Source organism: Talpa occidentalis, unplaced genomic scaffold (assembly GCF_014898055.3).
Source record: "Talpa occidentalis isolate TD23 unplaced genomic scaffold, MPIMG_talOcc4v2.1 talOcc4.12, whole genome shotgun sequence".
NCBI lineage: Eukaryota > Metazoa > Chordata > Mammalia > Eulipotyphla > Talpidae > Talpa > Talpa occidentalis.
In genome coordinates, this window is record NW_023601212.1 from 4,610,538 (window position 1) to 4,631,445 (window position 20,908).

The following is a 20,908-nucleotide window of genomic DNA, read 5'->3' on the forward strand; positions in this document are numbered from 1 at the left end:
TCCACCATAGAAGAAAAATATTAATGAAATACGCTCTCTCCAATCCTTGTGTGTATGAAGACTAGAATGGAAAAATTATTACTTTGCATCAGGTAACATTATAAACACTGAAATTAGGCTCTTCCTGCATCCAATGTGGATTAATCTTGCCTACATATTGTTGAAAGTGCCAAGGTAGAAAATAAACATAATGTGATTTATTTAAATGTTAAATACAAAAAATAATAAATAAATGTTAAATACTAGACAAAATTAAAATCATGTTTTAATTATACATTTCATGACACATCCTTTGGTGATATAATGAAGAGCAAGGGAAATAATTTTGATGGAGGATGATTATGACATGTTGTGATTTTATGTTTCTTGACCTGGTCAGCAGGAGGGAGTTCATTTTGTAATTCTCAAACTCTACATCATTATTGCCCTTACACACAATTAACAATATGGGAAAAGACCAGGAAGAGAGTAAGCTAACTCAAACAAATATGTGCGCTTTGATGGAAAAATCATAGTTCAAAATATTGTTCATTATATTACTTTTCAAAATTTCCATGATGTGCACACTCCCTTTCATTATCAGAACCAGTCATCTGAAGCTAATGAAAACAATCACTGCTGAAATTGCCTCCCTGCTCCGTGGCAGGTGAGCAGTAACTGGTATATATATTTTTAAGTCTTCAGAATTTCAATGCAGTGATAGAAAAACATTTCAGGGTGAAAATATGGGCTCCTGCTGGTCAAGCAGGCGTGGGCAGAGCAGCCGCATTTGGAGTGTTAATGCCAAGGTCACCTCATTTATCTTAGTGAGGGGGTTTGGGTTTCTAGCCTGAACCACGCTCCTGCTAGTTTTCAAATCCAAATAACACATTTTACCTGTTTTGTTCATTTTTAAATTTAGAAAATTATTCTGTTTAATCCAGGGCTTTGGCTAGCTTTAGTTTAAAAGAAACACAAACAGTGAAACAAGACAGGAATTCAAAGTCTGGGCCCCTTCAAGCTTTCCAAATACAAGCGCTCTGTAAGGCGGATATGCCTATGGGGAGAAGACAACAAAATTATGAATGGAGCCATGACATTTCATCAAACATAATGTTATATAACTGAAAGAGACTTCCTGGGGGTAGTGAATTTCCTTCACAATAAAAAGCAAACAACAGAAAAGTTCCTGTGTTCCAAATCAACTTGTCGCACATCAGAATAAATCAGTGTCCTGGCAAACGACTTGCTTTCATTTTCATCTCACCCTACAGCTCAAATCCTGATTCATTTCAGCAGAGACTCCACAGGCAATAGGAAAGACTATGGAAGTAAAACACTCCTTTACACACTTTTGTGGTATTTCCACATGAGTCTATATTCTGGGCAGGCCTGCACACCATACAGCTCAGAAGCACCATAACCCTCATGTTTGCTAAGACTCAAATAGGAAAATGGAAGAGGAAAAAAATGAAAAATTCTCTCTGGGAATAGCCAGGGGCATTAAAAGGAGCCATAAGAACGCAAAAAACATTTAAACCCCCTTTTTTTAAAGAGGGGAATTTTTTTTTTTTTTTTTTTTTTTGGCTTTAAGTATTTCACTCTAAAGGAATTTGTCAGCTGTCAATCACAGAATGTCACTACCACACTGGAGACACCTTGACAACGTCTATCCACATCCTCCTTTTTAACATGGTGAATTTCAACCTAACAATTATCACAACAAATTCACAGTCTAAAGCTCAACACATTTCAGCAACTTTGAAACTGAACTGGATACAAACCAAATAAAATTTACATCACAAACATTACCACCTTAGGCTGTGTGGACACTGGAGTCGTCCGTGTTGCTCTCACTGTTTTGAGGTTGACTCTCTTTGGGAGAGGCTGGGGGATTTGCCTCCACTAGTTCCCTCGCTGAGAGTCCATCCTTGCCCGTGCTCCCTGGGGTGGGGGACACGGACAAGAGGTCTTGCTGCTGGGCAGGACCCAGCAGGAGGTGCCATCTGTGGTTGATCTGGGGACCTCCTTGAGCCATGGAAAGATGAAGTGAACCCCAAAGGGAAGGGAAGGTGGGGCTCACCTCCCTGTGGGTGGCTGAGGGGGAGCAGTTGGAGGGGGACCGCTGAGGGGGAGCAGTTGGAGGACCCAGCGCAGGAGGAGCTGGATGTGGAGGCTGGCAGGGAAGGGCCTGTTGGGGTTCATTTATATGCTTGGGGGAACACTTCCAACTGATGTAAGTCAAATCCTTGTGCTGTGCACCTTAATCTTAAAACAGTGCTCCACGTCAGTTACAGCTGCACAGAACTGACAAGCGGACACTTCAACTGTATAAAAAGACTTCTTACCATTCACCTTTGCTTTGATATATACGTTTATTTTTCTTCTAATCTTACCTGTTCTATGGACCTGGCTTCACTCGGTTTCTATAACTTGTATTCAAGTGAACACTGACCAAATCTGGGTCTACATAGAGAGGCGAAATAAATGGTCAGATAAAAGTCAAACCAACAACAAACCCCACAATTCTGACTAGAACTGAGGCGATCAGAGGGAGGTGGAAGGAGTGGAGAGAGATAGTGGGGAGGGAGCCCCATGGGCTGTGCTCGAGGACTGTGGAGCCTTTGGAGCTGGGCATGGTGTGGTGAGAACACCTGAAGGGGAGACCCTATAATCTAGTCATAAAGGGTGCTGCAAACCTGTTTTGCCTCAATAAAATATGTGGGTCTTCAGAAATATCATCTTTAACCAGTTGACACTGTAACCCTCAAGGTAGTTATTCTTTTAGAGAGGCGGGAAGACTATTTTCTCATCCAGATCATGGACCTAAATTTGAACCCACCCCTTCTTAGCTTAGTGACTGTGGGCGCGTGTCCCTCTATGAGGCATCAGTGTGGGCGATGACAGTGACACAACCACAGGAATGTAAAGAACCTGAAACTATAATTCTAGGCCCATGACTTTCTTCTCTGAGAAGAAATGTGACAAAATCCAGTGTGTTCAGGAAGAGACTGCCAAATACCAACGTCACCCCACTCTGGGGAGTGTAGCTCACATTATCACTGCTTCGAATAAAAATTGTCAGCACTTCAGAGCCCTGTCCTCGCCCCATGCTGCCACCCATCCCAGTGCGCAGAGCACCCATAATTCGAGGGGCGGCAAAACAGTGGTTATGAGGACTCTGGGTTCACATTTGTCTTTGTCACTTACTAATGGCGTGTACTGTGCACATGACTGACGCTGCTGTGCCTGCGTCCTCACCTGCTAGGATGACAACACACAGCCTGAGAGTTGTGGTGTGGGGTGACTGTTACACATGAGAGCTCACAAGTTTCTGGCATAAGCACTCAATAATCATTAGCCATCCCCCAAGGCCCACGAGAGCCATCAGGGTGGGCACAAAAGCGCTGGTGGTTTGGGGTAGTGTATTATGCAGCAGGGACAGGCCACCTTCATTTCATCGCACTCAAGGGTGTGGGTTGCTTTTCTAAACTGCAAATCACATCAAACATCAATTAATTTCCATCAACTTCTAATTAACATCGATGCTGATATAGAAGGTGCTAATGCAGCTGTGTCAGTACTATGTCATCTCTCAGTGCTACCCCTCCAGCTTTATATCCTACATCAAATAGTAGGATTCTCCTCTAATATGGCAATGGGATTTTTTTTTCCTGTGCCTTTGCATTCAGGATTGGCAAGAGTTTTCAATTCTGATCCTGACCACCAGAAACAAGGCCCCACTTCGCTTGCATCACTTCAGTATGGCTTGCATCGATTGTTCCAAGTTGAACATCACCTCCTTGGGGATGGCCATACTAGCCATCTTATTGTTTGAATTTGTCTCTCCTTCCAGACTTTAATTTCTTTAGGGACAACATCACATCTTACTATCTTTTTTCCCAAACCTAGTTCAGTATAAGGCACTTAATTGTTATTTATTGATTTCCTAAATTAGGGGAAAAATTCCATAGTGGATTGGAGTTACCCAAATATTGCATAAGCTAGAGCTAGTTCCTGCAGGAGATGCTCTAAAAATTGAAAGCCACAGGGAGACAGAGACAGTGTAGAGCACAATTAGACTCCTCCAGAGATTCTCTAAGGCATGTCCTGAGGATTGGCAAGTAAGCACAAGGAGATACAAGAGCTCTGAGACCCGCAGGTCTAGTGGGGGAGTTTGGTTCTTCTGCCCTGATAATTGTTGTGAGGAGGAGTGGGCAGGAGGAGCTGTCTGTGCTGGACTCCCAAGGGCCCTAATTAAAGCAGCCTTGCTCTACTCAGCAGGCGGCCTCCCCTTAGGCCTGGCCTCTAGGGCGCCTTCCCAAAACTAGGCCAAAGCTTGCTAGTTCTTCACTAATTAGCTTAGGAAAACTTTTGACAGGAAAACATGCAACACCTTCACTGATGATGTAGAGCTGCCTCATCAGTCGCCGGAAGACCTGCCAACAGAAGGGGCAGGAATTTCAGTCAGGTAAAAAACAGACAAAGCTCTGCGACTGCGCACCCCTCCCATTTGGCACCATGATGTCCAACTGCTCTGTCAGTTGGTGGAGACCTGAGAGGCGGGCGCTGCCATCAAGGGGATGTGACAGGGTGAACACTCAACAAATGGTCTCCAAATGATAAACTGACTCATTTACCCTGTATCTGCTGCAGATGAATGACTACCTTATGATGGTGTTTGGAATACTGAAGCTAACCTATGTAAAATATTCAGAGATGCCATTTTCTTGGGTAAAGGACCTTCTTTTTTTAAGTTACTTTTTAATTTTTTAAATTAAATTTAAATTTTTTTAAATTATTTAAATAAATTTAAATTTATTAAATTATTTTTTATTTTATTTAAAAACAATTTTTAATTAATATAAGTCAAAACAATCATCCAAAGCCTGAGTTTGGAATTTGTCTTTAGGAAGATTTATCTATCTATTTATTTATTTTCCCAAGGATTTACTGTATAGGTTTTCTAAAAATCTACTTTTATTTGTATTCAAGAAAGTAGCAGTGATCTAAAGATAAATATAAAGGAGCTTATGTGTAGCTTTAACTGAAAAGATTTTCTTGGGGGACAAAAAAATTTTCAGGGGATAAAATGTGCATAATTTCTAGTCTTTGGCTCTATTCAAATAATCTTGAAAAGAACTTAAAGAAAACAGGAAAAACAAAAAAAAAAAGTATATTGGAGAAAATCTTTTAGCTTCTGATACAATAGCTATAAAAGTCAGTAAATACTGGCTAACTTATAGCCAAAAAAGTCATAAAACACACTAAAGGCCTATCTATTACTCTTCCTTTTAGAAATCATGTCAAGCTTTCAACAAAAAGAATTGCAAGGCATGTTAAAAGGCAAGAAAAACAGTGTAAAACAACAAAGCAAGCCTTCAGAAACAAGTTCAGCTATAGCAATGATTTTAGAATTATAAGAATAGGAACTTCAATTAACTATGGTTAATAAGTTGAAGGCTATAATGGGAAGAGGAAATCGGTAATGTAAGCTGAGAAATGGGAATGTTGGAAAAGGATCAAAAGAAACTGCAAAAAATCAGAAATACAGGAATAGCAGTGAAGAACACGTTTCCTGACTCATTATAGCAGACAAGGCAGAAAAATGAGTCAGTTAATTGATGATATATTAATAAAAACCTCCAAAAGTGAAATGGAAAGAGACTAAAAACAGATGAGCAGTATATCTAAGACTTGTCAAACAATTAAAAAAGGTATAACGAGAATGCCAGAAGAAGAAGGAGACCAAGGAACAGAATATTTGAAATAAACAGTTGGTGAGAATGTTCCACCAAATGACAGACATGTCACAGATTCAGGAAATTAAAGAACATCAACCAGGATGAATACAATATAACCTAAGTATATTCTATTCAAATTTCATAAATATGAGTATACAATAAACCTAGAATTTAACAAAAACAAAAAAAATTAAACTTATCTAGAAATTCAAAATCTCATATTAACTCATGAAAGGAGAAAATACAAATTGAAATCACAAATTTTAAAAAGAATGATAATCAAGACTACATTTCAGAATCTAGGGATGCACTTGAAGCAGTGATAGAGCACAACCCACTACGTGAAATATGTGTCAACAAAACGAAAGATCTAGAAAAAAATTTTTAAAAAAGCTAGAGAAAGTAAAGTAAGTCAAAACAAGCCTAAGAGTTAAAAGTAGCAACTACTAAAGAAACAGAAAACAATAGCTACAAGTAGACAAAATTCAATTAAAAAAAAAAAAAAAAAACACCACTAGCTCATTTGACCAAGGGAAACAGAACACAGATAGTGACAAACAGACACAGTGATGACCACAGAATCAGAAAACATTTTAAAAATCCTGAGATACCTTTGCTGACCTCTATATTAGGCAACAGGCATCATTTCTTAGGAAAAATGCAGGTCACCAACACTGATTCCATTCACACCAGAAATCTTAAAATCACATAGTTCAAATGGTGTATACATTATTCCATCACTTGAAATGGAAGGGAAAATTTCTAATTTCTCTATGAAACAAGTATAATAACCTGAGAGAGTACTAAGAAAACTGTGGGCCAGATGAAATTCAATGTAAAAGTCCAAACGAAATTCTAGAAGAGAGAACCCAACACCATGTTAAAAAAAAAAAAAAAAAAAAAAAAAACAATACACCATACACAAGTGAGATTCATTCCAGGAACGCAGGATTATTTGAATATTGAGAAATTTATTATTATCACAGATTATATTAAATCAGAGGAAAAGAATCATGATGCTCCTCATCATAGATGCTCAGAAAAAAAAAACAAATTCAACACCCATTCATAAAAAAATATTCAATATATTCTTTTCTTGATATGATAAAATATATACCTTGGTCCTAAAAGACAGTATCTTAATTAATGGAAAAACAATGGGGGCATCTCTGCTACGAGACACTCTCTACCTCAGCTACTGTTTAAGTTGTACTAGGGGCATCCGACAACGCAACTTGACAAGCAAAAACAGAGTCATAAGAATTGGTAAACAAGCAAAGTTATACCACTTTGCAGATAATATACAGTATATTTGGCAAATCCAAGAAAAGCAACAATAAAACTAAATATTCCATTAAGTAGAAAATTAGAACACAAGACTGGTAATTGTAAGATACAGAAACAGTGAACAGAGGGTGAAATGGCAGAAACCATCTCCTCTATAATAAGAAATGAAATAGGGAAAATTTAACAAGAAATGTACAAAACCTGTATAAGCAGATTTTTTTTAACACTCCTGACAAACGCGGAAGTAGAGTTTAACAAATGGGGAGTCATCCCCTGCTCGTGGATAATGACTTCACATTATAGAGATGTTAGTTCTCCCAAGTTAACTTATAAATTCAAGGCGATCCCAATAAAAATACCAGCTTAGTTTTATGGAGGTGGACAATAGGAAAGTCCATTAAAAAAAACAATACTTAGGAAAACACTGATAAAGAAAACTCACAAGGCAGAACTAGACATTCCAGATACTACAACTTATTACAAAGTCCACTGTAGCGCCAACACTGTGGCACGGGACATGAACAAACTGACCAGAACAAAGTCCAGCATTGGAGCAACTACATATGGAATTCAGTACATGACGAAAACGACACCTGAAATCACTGTGGTAAAGATGTACTTTTTTAAATGAATGAGGCGGGGTCAATTCGGAAAAATAAATAATCCTACCTCACACAACACCAAAAAATCCATTCTATCATTTTTAGAAAAATGAACATAGTAAAACAGTGAGACTTATAGAAGAAAATGTAGAATATCTTCTTGCTTTCAGGATAGGCAAGTATTTTTTATACAGGAAGAGGTGTGCGGTCCATAAAGATCAGACATTAATAAAGATCAGACAACATGGAATCAAAAACACAAAGAGGGCAAGCCACAGAGTGGGGGAAATACCTTAATTCATAAGGCTCACATCGGAATATATAAATCAATGAGAGAAAGACAGGTAACTTTAGATCATCTTGTCTAACTACATTTGCTGGAAAACAAATCTGCACAACCACCACTTTGGAAAATGGGCGTCATCTATGAAAACAAACGTGGGTCCCACACGGCCCAGTAACTGCAGTCTAAGGTCGCCGGGAAACGTGCATTTGTGCATGTTCACAAATATTAAAATATGCTCTAAGCAGCATTTTTCACAATAACCCAAAGTTAAAAGTAAAATGTCTACCAACATACACTATTGTCTACCAAATAGTGAAACATTCAAATACTGAAACACAATAGCAAGAGCTGTAACAATACAATATGGACCAGGGTCAGAAAACTGGGCGAATTCAGACAGACACGAAAGAACCTACACTGCACGGTTCCCTCTGCACAGCACAGAACAAAAAGCCCGGGACGTGCTGCCAAGAGCCAGAATATCGGTTTCTGTGGAAAGCAGGAAGCGTGAACCCTTTGCACGCAGCAAGACGCATCAGGGCCAGGAGTCGTGCTGCTTCTGGCCTGACTGCATGTGTGTGAGAACTGAGCCGTATGTTCATGAACTAAGCACTTTTCTGTATTTCAGTAAAACCTGTTTTAAATGTTAACACACAGAAAAAGGAACTATTACATAACCAGTGCAGAAATTACTTTGGCATTTAAGCTGCACAGATCTTGGAACCCCACAATGTTACAATTCTGGAAAAATTCACCAATTGCCAAAACACACAATTTCTTAATGCAACACCATTCAATAACAGGGAAAAATGAAAACTGCACACCCGCAGAAGAAAGGGTAACCAAAGTGAGGTAATAATACAAAGGATCACCGGCTAGAAGTGAAAAGGAATCAACCATACTTTTCAATGGGCTAAATCTCAAGCCGCCCCCTAATAACCTGGCCACAGCTGTATCTAACTTGAAAGCTGCAGTGGTTTTCTAACCAGGTTTCTACTACCTTGTCCATCTTTAGCCTATCACCCCACAAGTCACTGATTCCTTCAAACAAAAGTTGGATAGCTGCGACGCCTCTGTTCGAAACCCTCCACTGACTTCCCGCCACACTGAGAATGAGGCAAAATCCTTCCAGTTACCCCGCCCCTGCCCTCGTGATCTGGACCTCCACAGCTCTGACCTCATAACCTCATGCAGCTCCCAGGCTTGCCCCACTTCCGTCACTAGCCCCTCTGCTGGCCACTGGCTGTCCCAGGCACATTTCTTTTGATGACCTTTCAATTGCCAAGGGTACGGCTCCCCACATTGTAACATGGCACATTTGCAGTTCATAGACAATCTACTTGAATGTCCCCTGCAGGCAAAGCTTCCCTGCCTACTCAACAGTCCTAGAGAACCCCCACACTCCCTCTCATCACCCCCACACTTACATAATGACAGATATATAAACTCCAGAGACAAATATCAGGGTCAAATAAAAGTACTACTAGCAGCTAACAGGACCTCAGACGAGAAACCCAAATTTCCTTGCCTCAGACCCCCCCCATATGCAAAAGACACTGACCGTGCCCACTTTTGAGGGCTTTTGTAAAAATTAGTATACTTCTGTCAACAAACAAGTGAACAGAATATTTAAGTACATCAAAGATTTGAAAACAATTTAGAAACTTGGCTTAAAGAATTTTAAAACTCATATCCAACAATTAAAAATATAAGCAGATTATACTCACAAACGTAGCATTATAAAACCTTACTGATGACTGGAGCTGTGGGTTACAACAGCATTCTGCCAGGTGTGCTAGATCCCTCTCTCCACCTATAAACACACTGTGAAGCAGAGAAACAATGAGATATCCACAGCAGCTTAAACCAGTGATTGGTTTTATTTTTTTCTCATTAATCTGAGGTGTGGAAATAATAAATCCAGGGCTGGTGCAGACACGCAAAGCAACTGGGAAAGGCAGGACAGGCATGACTCCAGCAGCATTCTCCTTCCCTGTGGCTTGCATCCTCATGGCCACAGGACAGGCCATTTAACAGCAGGTACTGGATCTCCTTCCAAGATGAGGAGATTCATATATATATGAATCTAAGGAAGAACCACCCTTTTTCAAGAGCTTTGTCAGCCCACACAGTGACAGCTGCCTCCTTGCCAATGGCCAGGCTGTGGAACATGGACTATGCTAGTAGTAAGAAAACCTCTAAGATATTTTAAAAATTAGCACACTTTTGGGCCTCCCTGGCAGCACAATGGGTTTAGCACCGCACTATGAAGCAATCCACAACCTCTGCAGCATAAGTTCGATCCCCGGCTGGCCAGGGAGCCACCCACATGGCACAGCAGACCTCTCCTGACTCACCCGCTGCTCCCCTCAGCTATGTATTTCAGTCAGTCTGCCTGTTCTGTTCCCCACTCTCTGGTGATTCCTCTCACCCTCCACATCTCTGGCCTATACCCTGGTTCTTGTATGCATAAATAAATAAATCTCTAAAAAAAAAAATTAGCACACTTTTCTAATCTGACAAATCTTGGATTTTCTTCATTGAGATGATGGTGAAACGTCAGGGAAGCAACTAGAAGTATTTGCCACTCTGCCAGACAGGAGGTTGAAAACATTCTAAAATGTTTCTGTTGAAGACATGCTCTGCAGTCACAATACATCTGAACTGGTTACTGTTACAAACAGGTATTTAAAACAACCAAGTTACACACAACACATGATTCACATAGTCCACTGGTCAAGTCGGTTACAAAAAGGAAATTAGCATGTAAGAGTAAAATTATAGTAAGAAATACCACATACAAACCTTTCGTGATGAGACATAAGGATCAGAGGAGCATAACCTTAAAAACAAAGGCTAAAAGTTAACAAGCTGGGGGGCGTTTTCATGATGAAGACTGACAAATGCAATTCCATATTCACTAGAAGATTCCATTGGGATGTGAATTCTCGAAAGTGCAAGTAAGGGGGCTGTGGCTGAAATCATCGCCACACAGAACTGTCTACTGAGTTGAGTTCCTATGTTATTTACTTAAATTATGTTGATTATTATAAGTTTTAAGTAGCTAATTGTAATGAATCCCTATTTCATAAAAATTGAGATTGTTTTAGGTCTAGGTTCCTTAACTCACCTATACTGACACTTTGGGGCACATAATTCTTGGTTGCGGGGTGGGGGGTGGGGGGGATGTCCTGCACACTGTAGGATATTTAGCAGCACGCCTGATGTTTTCCAATCACGTCAGTAGCACCCCCTGTAACCCCATTTCAATGCCTAAATATGTCTCAACAGATATTGATAAATGTCCCCTGAGGAGCAAAATCACCCCATTTGGAACCATCAAATGGGTAGACCAAAGTTGGGCAAAGCTTTTCTGCAAAGGATCGGACAGCAAGTATTTTAGGTTTTTGGGAACACGTGGTCTCGTTACATTTTTCTTCAAAAATATTAAAAACTACTCTTATTTGAGAGTCATAGACAAAAACAAACAGCTGGCCAGTTTGCTGACCCATTTACACTGCTTCCCACATACCTACTTACAGTTCTCTTTAGACTTCTCTCATCAGGAATATACTGAGACAGAGAAGTTTTGCTCAGATCATGAATTTACAAATATTCTCCCTAGTGTGGTGACGCATATGCCCGGAAGGTACAAGGTGGTATTAGCACCATGTCAACATTAAATATCAAGCGAAGGGCTTCTCCCACAACCTCTCAAGTTTGTTAAGATCAGAACGTAGACTGCTGCCTTCACCATGCTATCAACAGATTTTCTTCCCCAGTGTGAGTCTCACAAATCTCCACAGTAATGAGAAAAAGCTCAAGTCTTTCCCTAATTATCAAACATGTTTTCCCAAGTGACATGTATACTTTCGGGCCCCAGGAGTTAACAAAGGCTTCCTGCCTTCTTTCCATCTATGGTTTAAACCTTCCAATCTGAGCTTGCATGTTTCTTATAGAAAATGTGTCAGTGGAGCCTTTTCCACACTGACGAAACATAAAGCTTTTCTCCACGGTGAGTTTTCACATGACTCCTGAGGGAGGAATGATCACTGAAGGCTTTCCCGCAGGCCAGGCATTCATAGGGTTTCTCTCCAGTGTGTATCCTCCTGTGCACATTAAGGTTTGAGCCTATGCTGAAGGCTTTACCACAGTGATCACACTCATATGGCTTCTCGCCTGTGTGACTTCTCATGTGCGTCTTAAGGGTCGACTGATTGCGGAAGGCCTTCCCACACTGTCTACATTCAACACGTTTCTTTACCAGATGAACGCTCATGTGCCTCCTCCGAGATAAATAATCACCAAAGACTTTCCCACAGGCAGCACATTCATAGCGTCTCTCTTGAGTGTGTATTTTCCTGTGTGCAGTCAGGTTAGAGCTGGCGCTGAAGGCTTTCCCACACAGATCACACCCGTAAGGTTTCTCCCCTGTGTGAGAATTCATGTGTGTCTTAAGGATGGACTGATTTCTGAAGGCTTTCCCACACTGCCTACACTCAACAGGCTTCTTCACAATATGAACCCGCATGTGTTTTCTCCGTGATAAAAGATCCCCAAAGGATTTCCCACATTCTTTACATTCATAGGTTTTCTCTACCATGTGATTCTTCTTGTGCAAATTAAAGTTAGATTTCCATCGGAAGGCTTTTCCACACTGAGTGCATTCATAAGGTTTCTCTCCAGTGTGATTCCTGACGTGCTCTTTGAGATGTGAGGGGTGCTGGAAAGCTTTCCCACAGTCGTGACATTCATAGGGTCTCTCGCCAGTGTGTGTTCTTCGGTGTGCAATGAGGTGGCAGCTCCTGCCATACGCCTTCCCACACTGATCACACTTGTAAGGCCTCTCGCCCGTGTGAACTCTCATGTGTATCTTCAGGGAGGAGAGGGTTCGAAATGCATTTCCACACTGACTGCAATCAAAGGGCTTCTCTGTAAGGTGAGTTCTTGCATGACTCCTGAGGGCGGAGGGATCATTGAACGCTTTCCCACAGTCACTGCACTCATAAGGTTTCTCCCCGGTGTGTATTCTCCTGTGCCGTGTAAGGGAAGCACTTGTGGTGAAGGCTTTTTGGCACTGATGACATTCATGCATCTTTCTCCCACTGTAAATGCTCACATGTTGCGTTAGGTGTGACCTGTTCTTAAAAGCAACCCCATAATCCCGGCGGTGATAAGGTCTCTTGCCTGTATGCTTTCCCATTTGCTGAGCAAGATGAGCACCTGTACTGAAGGTGTCAAACAGGTGAGTATATTCAGTGGATTTCTCTCCAAGACTAGTTCTTTCCTGTAGATTAAGAGATAGTGCTGCTAAGGCAATCCCCACATTCATTATATCCCTAAGCCGCACCCCACATACACTGACGGATACAGGACACATCATTATGAGTAAGGGTTTCACAATATGCACTGCAAAAATACTGTTTCTGCCCCAATTCGGCTCTGTCAAAGAGAACAAGAAATTGCTATGCCCCAAGACTCTTTATGGATTACCTGTACAAAGCTTTTTGGATATAATTTGTTAGCTTTTTAAAACTGAACTGAGCCCCAAAAGTCACTATCTGAACATAGGTACAGAAATATTTACTCGCTGGACTATAAGTGAAGGTTCCATGTCATCAACTATTTGGAGAATGCCACTAGCCTCACACTTCCACGTCCTTTCTAACTCCGCTGCCCAGTCCTCTTACAAGATAGAAGTTCTGCAATTGTCCAAGGAAATCTTACCATTGTCACACCACTGGATACTTCCTTCCCAAAAATATCTTCCATAAGGATTGACCATTTGATTTTAGATGGAGTATCCCAGTCTGAAACAAATTGGGCAAATATAACTTGCTGGAAAAAAAAAAATGATATAGCAAGCAGATGCCCTTGCAAGCACTAACTCTTTGGAAGGAACAGTGATACAAAAGGGAAGAACACACAAATGAGTAAGAACACACTGAAAATTTTGCTGTGTGACATGTGGCAAAGACAGAGATAAGTCGATTCACTAAGAAGTAAATCTTCAAACACTGACACTGATAATGACGGGAAATTATGATCAAGAGTGTCAAGCATAACAGGAGGACAAAGAGCCCTGTGAACATGTCAAAATGAAAGACGACGGGACACGGAGGACAAAGGGCTTGCGAGAGAATGTAGGGACACTGAAAGATAAAGAACATTTTCGAATTCCCCTGTGGGACATTTGCTGCCGCATCCGCCCCGCCTGAAAAGAGCTGTATTGAGAGGTGCTTCCATCTGCCTGGTGCTTACCGGGACACGTGCCTGGCTGAATCCCCCTCTCCTCCGTCCTCGACTCCTCTTCTTGCTCCAAGTGGGAGATGAGGCTGGGTTTGCCAACCTGGTACCCTACGCGTAAGGGAAACACATGGTGAGGGAGGACTTTGCACATGACAACACCTTCCCTTAGTCTGGGGTCGGGGATCTGGTCTTCAGGATTCTGAAGATGGCCAAGTCTGACTTAGGAGCAGCAAAATGATGGTGCCAATTGCTAAGGCGCACCGTGAAAGGCTTTTGTAAAGCACAAAACCACAAATACATGTTATGTCCTTTAAAGAACAAGAATTTCTTAACTCAGAAACCTACGCTCAAGCCCAGACACACCTGACAACCTCTCAGGTCAAAACAATGAACAGGTCTCTCTGCTCCTGGGAAGGTGACATAAGCGTGGACACCAGGTCAGTTTATTCACAATCATGTTCCAAATCCCCACACAATTCCTGGTCACAGCCAGGGCTTAAAGCAGCATCTGATTCAGAAAGAACGAGGAAACGATGGAGGCCTTACCCACTGAGGCGAGGTTGTTGTAATTCTCCAACATTACGTCTTTGTACAGTTTTCTCTGAGAGGAATCCAGCAAGGGCCACTCCTTCTCAGTAAAGTCCACAGCCACATCCTGGAAAGTCACCGATTCCTGAAACATCACATACTCTGGGTCAGGATAAACATGTCTGCGTGCTCACAGAGGACCAGCGCTGAAGACTAAGCACAAGAAACTCCAAACAAAAGATTTTCAGATGGGGCCAAGGGGGTCTGAGTATTTACTTTAGACGTCAATCCCCAGACTCATCCCTGAGGTAATCTCATCATCTTGTGTCATCCGACTCTGATGAAATGGAACCCAATCTCTCTCCACTTCTAACCTACCCTGACTTTTTACTCTATTTTGAGAAAAACAGCTGGCATACAAGCCATTCCCCCTAGCACCTCCAACACTAACACCAGGGAAGCCTCAAACACTCTATGGTTCTTTCTCTTGCTTCCCGATAACACTCAGGTCAGCCTGAAGTTCTCAAAATCTAACACGTGATGTCGGGAGCATTGTTGGAAAGTGCCTCTTCTGCCATGAGGACCCTGACATTCTGGTGTACCTGGGAACCAATGTTGGTGAGCAGGTGAGTTTCCAGCTCATTACACGCAAACAGGTCCAAATCCTGGGGATAGGAACGGTCTTTTGAAGGATGAGGAATTTCTAACTCCTGGATATAGGCAGGCTCCTGAGTGGACAAAGCTAGAGAAGAGAGGATCCATGAAAATTAAAACCTACTCAATATTCTATTCACAAATCAGAAAATTGCCCACACTAGACGTATGAAGTACACATCCCCAATGAACACACATACGATTCCATAATAAGTCAGAGTAGCCCTGATACACTCAGTGACAGAAAACAGATGACAGGCTTATAAACCCATAAAGAAAGTGACATATATTCTAAATTTGTGAGTAAAATAAAACTCTAGGAGGTGGAGCTGTTTTGCTCAGAATTACAAAATAATAAAATAGTGCAAATTACCAATTATTGTACTGTTCCTTCCTCATCAACTACACATGCTCCCTGCCCAACTCACCAAGACCCTGAACTGTAAACAGTCAACTGGGGGGCTCCCAGCGCTCCCATCCATGTCCATTGTATTTCATCCATCAGCAGCCCTCCCATGAGTGTGCGCCCCTGACCTCACAGAAGTGGTAGAGGTCACTGAGGTCATTTCTGAGGGTGCTCACCAACGCAATAACTTACCAAATGTGGGAGACAAACCAAGAGCTGTCATTCTGTGAGAAATCGTAGTAAATTTGCCTGAACAACGGCACTGGCGCCAGGAAGCTACTGTCCTGCTCCCACAGACCTCTTAAGTAGTTATCTGTAACAAAGGAGAAAATAATCACAAAGAGTAATTAAAGTATTTGTCTCTCCAGCTTTAGGGATAACTCTTTGTTTTTTCAGAATTTCCTTTTGAGCCACAAGTTGCCTCACATAAAGCTCCAGGTGATGGGATGGCGGTCCTGCCAGACCACAGTAAGATTCCAATTCTCTCTCCAGTAATTCCTCACCAGGCACAACTCTGCTAAACCCCCTCACTTGAACAGATTTTCTCTCATCAAGGCTCACCATGGATTAGGACATTTGGTAACCATGAGGATGGTTCATTTAGGGCCACGTGTTCTGGTCTCCCATGTGTTGGCCCCAGAGACCACCCCATAAGACACATCCGGAGGCCATCTCACAGGCTGTCATCATTAGACTAAGCTTCACCCTGGGGACAATGATTTAGAAATGTGCTCTCAGGAGAAAACCTCCTAAACTAGTCTTGTGAGAGGATGTCTCTTTTCCCACCTGGCCAGCTGCTTCATCATTTCTACAATTTACTTGTCAAAATTCCTCTATTCCTCTGCTATTATATCCATAATGAACAGAAGACCATCCCTAGAAGATTTTAAACATCTGCCTCCTCCACAAAGGTACCTGGTAAGGCCAACTAATCGGTGGCTTGTTACCCACAGAAAAAAAGGGAATCCTAAAAGACACACTGCAGAGAAGTAATGAAGGAACCAAAGAGAAAAGTGCAAGAACAAAAGAGGGTGGGTATAATGAAACTAAAAATAAATGACTGCCTATTATAATCATCATCATCATCATCTCTTCTCAGGTTTAGAAAAAGATAAAATTAAAATGCTTAACAAAATCACGTAAATCAGGAGTGTAATATCAAAATCAAACTGAGCATGCAGGAGTAAGAATTCTTCAGAAAAGCACTAAAATAATAGACATAAGTAAATTCATCCAATATGAAAAAATATAAAAATAAAATTAAAAATATTGAAAGGAATAAAAGTGAGGGGGAAGGAAAAATAGAAAAAGAGAATTTAACAAACAAATGTATTAATACCTAAGATGATAATGGTGACACACTGTTCAGAGATGTCTACAACAGACTGATATAATGAGAGCAGAAATAAAAATAAAATGATGCTTTAAAAAAGAAAGTGTCCAAGAGAATAAAGCAAAGACACATAGAAAAAAATGAAATATCACACAATGATGTACAATTCAAGAAAAAGCTATATATGTATATACATAGCCTAAAAATTTTGAAGAAAAAAAGATACAACTCTAAACAGAATGGGGAAAGCCAGCAGCAGAGCCCTCACCGAGTCAGTACCAGCAGACAACTCACTGATGACATGTAGAGTGAACACGATGAGAAAGCATTTCTTAACTAAAACCCCACTACCAGGGCATACTGTGTTTCAGAAAAAGGTATCTCTGCCCACTGGGCAGTGAAGTTAACAAGTTACAGGAGATAACCAGAAAAAATGTGAAAGGATTGAAAATTAAAACAAAAAAATTCCTAAACAATGTACATGTAGGAACAGAAAACCACCAAACCACCTTATAGATGTAGCAAGCCCGAGAAATATAAGAGATGTAAGAGCACTGTGCATATTAACGACATTGATGATACAAAGTCAAATCCTTATAGACAATCAATAAACCCTTAAAAGAAATTTTATTATAATGAAGTAGAGAATGTGCATGTCCTATGACTGTGACCTTAAAGGATCTAAAATGATAGCTTTAAAAATCTCGCATCCCCGGTGGTGCAAGGGGTTAAGTCTCAGCACTATGACACTATCACCAGCCACTGCAGCACAGTGCAATCCCTGGCCAGCCAGGGAGCGACCCACATGACTCAGCAGACTTCTCTGATCTCACCCGCAACTCCCCTCAGCAATGTGTTTCAGTAGATCTGCCTGTTCTGCTCCCCACTCACCATTCCGCCCCTGTGGCCTACACCCCAACTCTTGTATGCATAAACAAATAAATCTTTAAAAATAAATAAATAAAAATCCCCATGAATGGGCCTCCCCTGGTGGCGCAGCAGTTGAGTGCTGGGCTGCGAAGTTGCCCTCAGCCTCAGCAGCCCCGGTTAGATCCCTGCTGCTCACCTCAGCAGTGTACTTCATCGGTCTGCCTGTTCTGTTCCCCACTCTGGCTCTGGTGAATTCTCTTACCCTCCCATGCTTCTGACTGTACCCAGTGCTTGTACAAGTAAATAAACCTTTAAAAAAAAATTTTTTTTAATTAAAAAAAAAATCCCCATGAAGAAAACTCCAGTCCCAAATGGTTTTTCCAGTACAGCTCAAGTGGTACTTTTCTTAGGCAAAATACTCCACAATATGGAAAAAAAGAGGAAATGCTTTCACCTCATTTTATGAAGCTGGGATAAATCAAAAACAGGCAAGGAAAATTTACAAGCCAGTTTTATTCAAACTGATCCAAATCACCAAACAACATATCAACAAACTGAAGCCAAAAAGTGATAAAATAGGATGTATTCTTTTAAGCTATTTTACCAATGCAAATGTAATGCAACATGGGAAAATCAACTTAATTTACCACACTATGAAACCAGTAAGAAAAATCAGTTTTCATTAATCCATTCAATGCACTAACAGTACTTAGCACATATCAAAGGCAACATATCTTTCAAGGTACTCAGAACGTATCAATGAAAGGTAGCATAACAGACACTGAAAAAAAATTACTTGTTGAGAGCTTCCACCTATGCATGACAAAAAACACAAACTAAAAAAAGGAAACTACCTTTACCTGATACTCTCTTTAAAAAAAAAAGCTTCCAACAAACACTAAGGTTAATGCCCCTCAAGGTCAGAAAGGAAACCATGCCTCAAGTTTGCCTCCCAAAACTCCATTCAAAGTCCCCGAGCCAGTCAAGATTTATAACAATGTCAATATTCTCGAAATTCCCATATTGATTCAACACAAGATGAACACAAAATCCCACTGTGTAGACCTCTGTAAATTGACTCTGCAATTTAAGCCATAATGTACAGAATGGATGGGTGGTCATATTTTACCTATAAGATAGAAATTTCTAAATTAAAATGTGGGGTTTTTTGTATCCATATGGAAAAAAGGATGATACTTACCAAACCAGGACCTACATTTTTGGGTAAACATAAGCAATAAAATCCATAAAGAAAATCATGGGGTAAAGGCAGAAGATGCAATTTAGAAGCAGCACACAGATTTCTGAGGTTTCACTATCTCTTGCTAGGCCTAGTTTGGGGATTCACTTTATGGTTATTCTTTCGATTGTTAGTGTGTGTTTTCATATTTCTTTTGCAGATATGTCCTATATTCCGATTTAAAAAACTGTGAACGTCAACGGATAAAGAGCACAAAATCAGATGGGAAAAACCAATGCAAAATATTAGTCATCGCAGTAAGTATTAATGCACGAACACAAGTTAAATAACAGAATGTTGAAGCGAATCTTGAAATCTAGGTGTGGGCGACTGACATGAAGTCAGCTCAGTCACTACAACAGGTAAGTGCACCCCAAAGTTTAATTATAAAAGGCATCCAACACAAATGCTGAGAAAAGAAAATCCGAGTGCGTCGATGAGCATCTGAGGAAACTGACTACAAAGCAACACAGAAGCTAGTTTATCCGCGCGGCTCCCCATTCCTGACCCCCCAAAACGTCCTCCCTCCCCACCCCACGGCGCCCACTTTCAGGACCCAACACCAGCGCCGTCCCCGCTTCATGTGGCGCAGGGGGTGCCTTTCGGTCGTCTCTTCGCCAACGTTTCAGTCGCTGACCACAGGGCCTGAAACACGCCGCCCCCCGCTCGGCTTCCGGGCCCGAGGCCCGCGTACCCCCAGATCCCTCCCTGCGGCCGCGGGGCCTCGGGACAGCGAGGGAGGGTCTGAGGCGGAAAGCGGGGCTTACACGGCTGAGGGAACACTCGGGGCAAGCAGAGGTCACGGAAACTGCCGCAGAGAGGAAGAGAGATTTACGCGGGCGATCCAGTCAGCCCCGGGGGAACGAGGGGTCCCCAAAAGCTGGAGGAGGCCACCACGGCCTTCCCGAGCGTCCATGTGTGCAGCCGTAAACGCCTCCCGGGGATAATGGCTTCCGCCTCACTTCCGCCTTCTGAGCGCCGCGGGGCTACGGGCGGCCTCTAGCCGGGAAGCGCGGGGCGCAAGGGATTCTGGGAAATGTAGTTTTCAAGCTTAGCGGGACACAGTGGCCGTTGCACTGGGCTGAGCACCTTCTAATTGTTCCGGGGCTCCAGGACCAAGGTCCGAGGCTTATTCTCATCTCCAGTCATTCCTTCTGTGGTCGCAGAATCTCGTCGCTTTAAGTATCGTTTATAAACGCAGGACTCACCTGTCCATCACAGTGCCACGCCTCTGCCCTGAATTCCACACAGAAGGAGCTGTTCTCTTCCCACTGGGATATTTTATAAACACTTAAATGTCACAAAACAAACTCCTGATTCCTCAAGATCAGCATCAAATTCCTCAACATCAATATCCGATAATAACAAACTCATTTTTCCACATAGCCGTTGTGAACATCTTTCCAGCCTCTTGTTTGTCCCATAATTCGTCAGGGTGTTGGAGCAGGACTGGGCAGCTAAACTCTGGGCTGCTGTGGCTTTGGTACAACAAAAAAAAGGAAAAATAATTTGTCTCCAACAGAACAGAGGAAGAGGGAGATTAGAAATGAGCATCTTAATGATTTAAACCCTAAAATGTCTTCTGGAGTTAGTCTTTATACATAGAATCTGTAAGTTCGACATCATTTAAAATAACCATAACACCACAGATGAGGGAATTTGTCAGTGAAGATAGACATCAGGTGCGGCTTTCCAGAGTATGAAAAACAGCAGTTAATTCATCTTGTGAC

At 41.6% G+C, this 20,908-nt stretch overlaps 1 protein-coding gene across 1 annotated transcript; it reads right to left on the reverse strand.

The window, feature by feature from the left end:
- Window positions 1-9,718: 9,718 nt before the first annotated feature.
- ZNF317 (zinc finger protein 317) lies at window positions 9,719-20,123 on the reverse strand. Its single transcript, XM_037504788.2, has 7 exons — window positions 19,946-20,123; window positions 15,928-16,048; window positions 15,278-15,417; window positions 14,694-14,820; window positions 14,160-14,255; window positions 13,626-13,708; window positions 9,719-13,185 (listed from the first exon to the last, which is right to left on the reverse strand). The coding sequence occupies exons 2-7, from the start codon at window positions 15,956-15,958 to the stop codon at window positions 11,866-11,868; spliced, it is 1,797 nt and encodes a 598-aa protein (XP_037360685.1). The 5' UTR covers window positions 15,959-16,048; window positions 19,946-20,123; the 3' UTR covers window positions 9,719-11,865.
- Window positions 20,124-20,908: the final 785 nt, after the last annotated feature.

Bases quoted from the DNA above. Each gene is read 5' to 3' on its own strand.
- ZNF317 (XM_037504788.2), bottom strand. From the start codon at position 15,958: ATGACAGCTCTTGGTTTGTCTCCCACATTTG. The intron at 14,256-14,693 runs GTAAGGCCTCCA...CCTTACGCGTAG, and splicing joins CAACAACCTCGCCTCAGTGG to GGTACCAGGTTGGCAAACCC. The intron at 13,186-13,625 runs GTAAGATTTCCT...CTTAATCTACAG, and splicing joins TATCCAGTGGTGTGACAATG to GAAAGAACTAGTCTTGGAGA.